Here is a 2,129-nt window from a genome sequence, read left to right on the forward strand (position 1 = left end):
ACAGCAGCTTTGGGGACGATCTGGACCAGGAGGACCAGTGTGTTCTGACCCCAGTCACCCACGTGTCACAGTCAGTCTGTTTCCCTTTCAGTCTGTCGTCTATCACCCACGTGTCACAGTCAGTCTGTTTCTCTTTCAGTCTGTCGTCTATCACCTTTCAGTCGTGTCTATCACAGTCAGTCAGTTCTGTTTCTCTTTCAGTCTGTCGTCTATCACCCACGTGTCACAGTCAGTCTGTTTCTCTTTCAGTCTGTCATCTATCACCCACGTGTCACAGTCAGTCTGTTTCTCTTTCAGTCTGTCGTCTATCACCCACGTGTCACACAGTCTGTCTTTCAGTTTCTATCACCCACGTGTCAGTCTGTTTCTCTTTCAGTCTGTATCATCCCACGTGTCACAGTCAGTCTGTTTCTCTTTCAGTCTGTCATCTATCACCCACGTGTCACAGTTTCTCTTTCAGTCTATGTGTTCTGTTTCTTTCAGTCTGTCATCTTTATCATCCCACGTGTCACAGTCAGTCTGTTTCTCTTTCAGTCTGTCGTCTATCTCCCACGTGTCACAGTGAGAAAATGACATCATCATTAGCCGGCTCTCTGATCATAATGACATTGTTATAACCCTGCTCTCTAAGTGGTCTATTCATAATGACGTCATCATATCCCTGCTCTCGGATTGGTCCCTTCATAATGACATTGTTATAACCCTGCTCTGTGATTGTGCCTTTCGTAATGACATCATTATAACCCTGCTTTCTGATTGGTCCCATCATAATGACATCATTCCAGTGAGTCTGTTTCCCTTTCAGTCTGTGCTCTATTTCCAGCCTGAGCCTCAGTTACCGTAACAGCGGTTGGGCCTCATTTACCGTAACAGCGGTTGAGCCTCATTTACCGTAACAGTTGTTGCTCCTCAGTTACCGTAACAGCGGTTGAGCCTCATTTACCGTAACAGCTGTTGCTCCTCAGTTACCGTAACAGCGGTTGAGCCTCAGTTACCGTAACAGCGGTTGAGCCTCATTTACCGTAACAGCGGTTGAGCCTCATTTACCGTAACAGCGGTTGAGCCTAATTCACCGTAACAGCGGTTGAGCCTCATTTACCGTAACAGCGGTTGAGCCTCAGTTACCGTAACAGCGGTTGAGCCTCAGTTACCATAACAGCGGTTGAGCCTCAGTTACCGTAACAGCGGTTGAGCCTCAGTTACCATAACAGCGGTTGAGCCTCAGTTACCATACATAACAGCGGTTGAGCCTCAGTTACCGTAACAGCGGTTGAGCCTCAGTTACCGTAACAGCGGTTGAGCCTCAGTTACCGTAACAGCGGTTGAGCCTCAGTTACCGTAACAGCGGTTGAGCCTCAGTTACTGTAACAGCGGTTGCAACTCTCTTGATGATGACTAACCTTGTCTGATACCTGAAGACTTAGCTCCCTGAGGACACACACAGATAGACACAAAGACGCATGCGCACACACACTCAAAAACACACACAAATGCACTTGCATAGTATGCGTATCATGGGCATGGTGAAAGCCACTGTGATATAGACCTCTGTGAGAAAAGTGGTGTAAATGAGGCTGAGTTCCTGTCCCTGAAGGCTCCATACTAAACAGTGGGGTAATGGGTCAGGCTGGCTATTGCATGCAGGGACATCATTAACTGGGACCCTCTCTCTGCCCCATTGCCTGCTAAACCCCTTGAAACCAGCACGGCCCCATTAAACAATGCTCCTTAATTAAACAAGCAGGGACCACTGTGTTCCCGAGTGATGCAGCGATCTAAACCAGTCCCTGGTTCAAATCCAGGTTGTATCATATCTGGCTGTGATTGGGAGACCCATAGGGCGGTGCACAATTATTATTATGTTTTTAATTCATTTCCCCTTTATTTAACCAGGTAGGCTAGTTGAGAACACCTTTATTTAACCAGGTAGGCTAGTTGAGAACACCTTTATTTAACCAGGTAGGCTAGTTGAGAACAAGTTCTCATTTGCAACTGCGACCTGGCCAAGATAAAGCAAAGCAGTTTGACACATACAACAACACAGAGTTACACATGGAATAAACAAACATACAATGAATAATACAGTTGAACAATCTATATACAGCATGTGCAAATGAGGTAGGATAAGA

At 46.3% G+C, this 2,129-nt stretch overlaps 1 protein-coding gene across 1 annotated transcript in view; it reads left to right on the top strand.

Annotated features, from left to right (window-relative positions):
* LOC121845771 (potassium voltage-gated channel subfamily KQT member 1-like) overlaps positions 1-70 on the top strand; it is a gene marked incomplete at its 3' end in the record, with an annotated part of 30,798 nt that extends 30,728 nt beyond the window's left edge. Inside the window, 1 exon segment of the mRNA XM_042317666.1 lies at positions 1-70. This exon segment is cut by the window's left edge and continues 54 nt beyond it. Coding sequence (XP_042173600.1) covers positions 1-70 — 70 coding nt within the window.
* Between the last annotated feature and the right edge of the window lie 2,059 nt (positions 71-2,129).

This window comes from Oncorhynchus tshawytscha, unplaced genomic scaffold (assembly GCF_018296145.1).
Source record: "Oncorhynchus tshawytscha isolate Ot180627B unplaced genomic scaffold, Otsh_v2.0 Un_scaffold_14841_pilon_pilon, whole genome shotgun sequence".
NCBI classification, from domain to species: domain Eukaryota; kingdom Metazoa; phylum Chordata; class Actinopteri; order Salmoniformes; family Salmonidae; genus Oncorhynchus; species Oncorhynchus tshawytscha.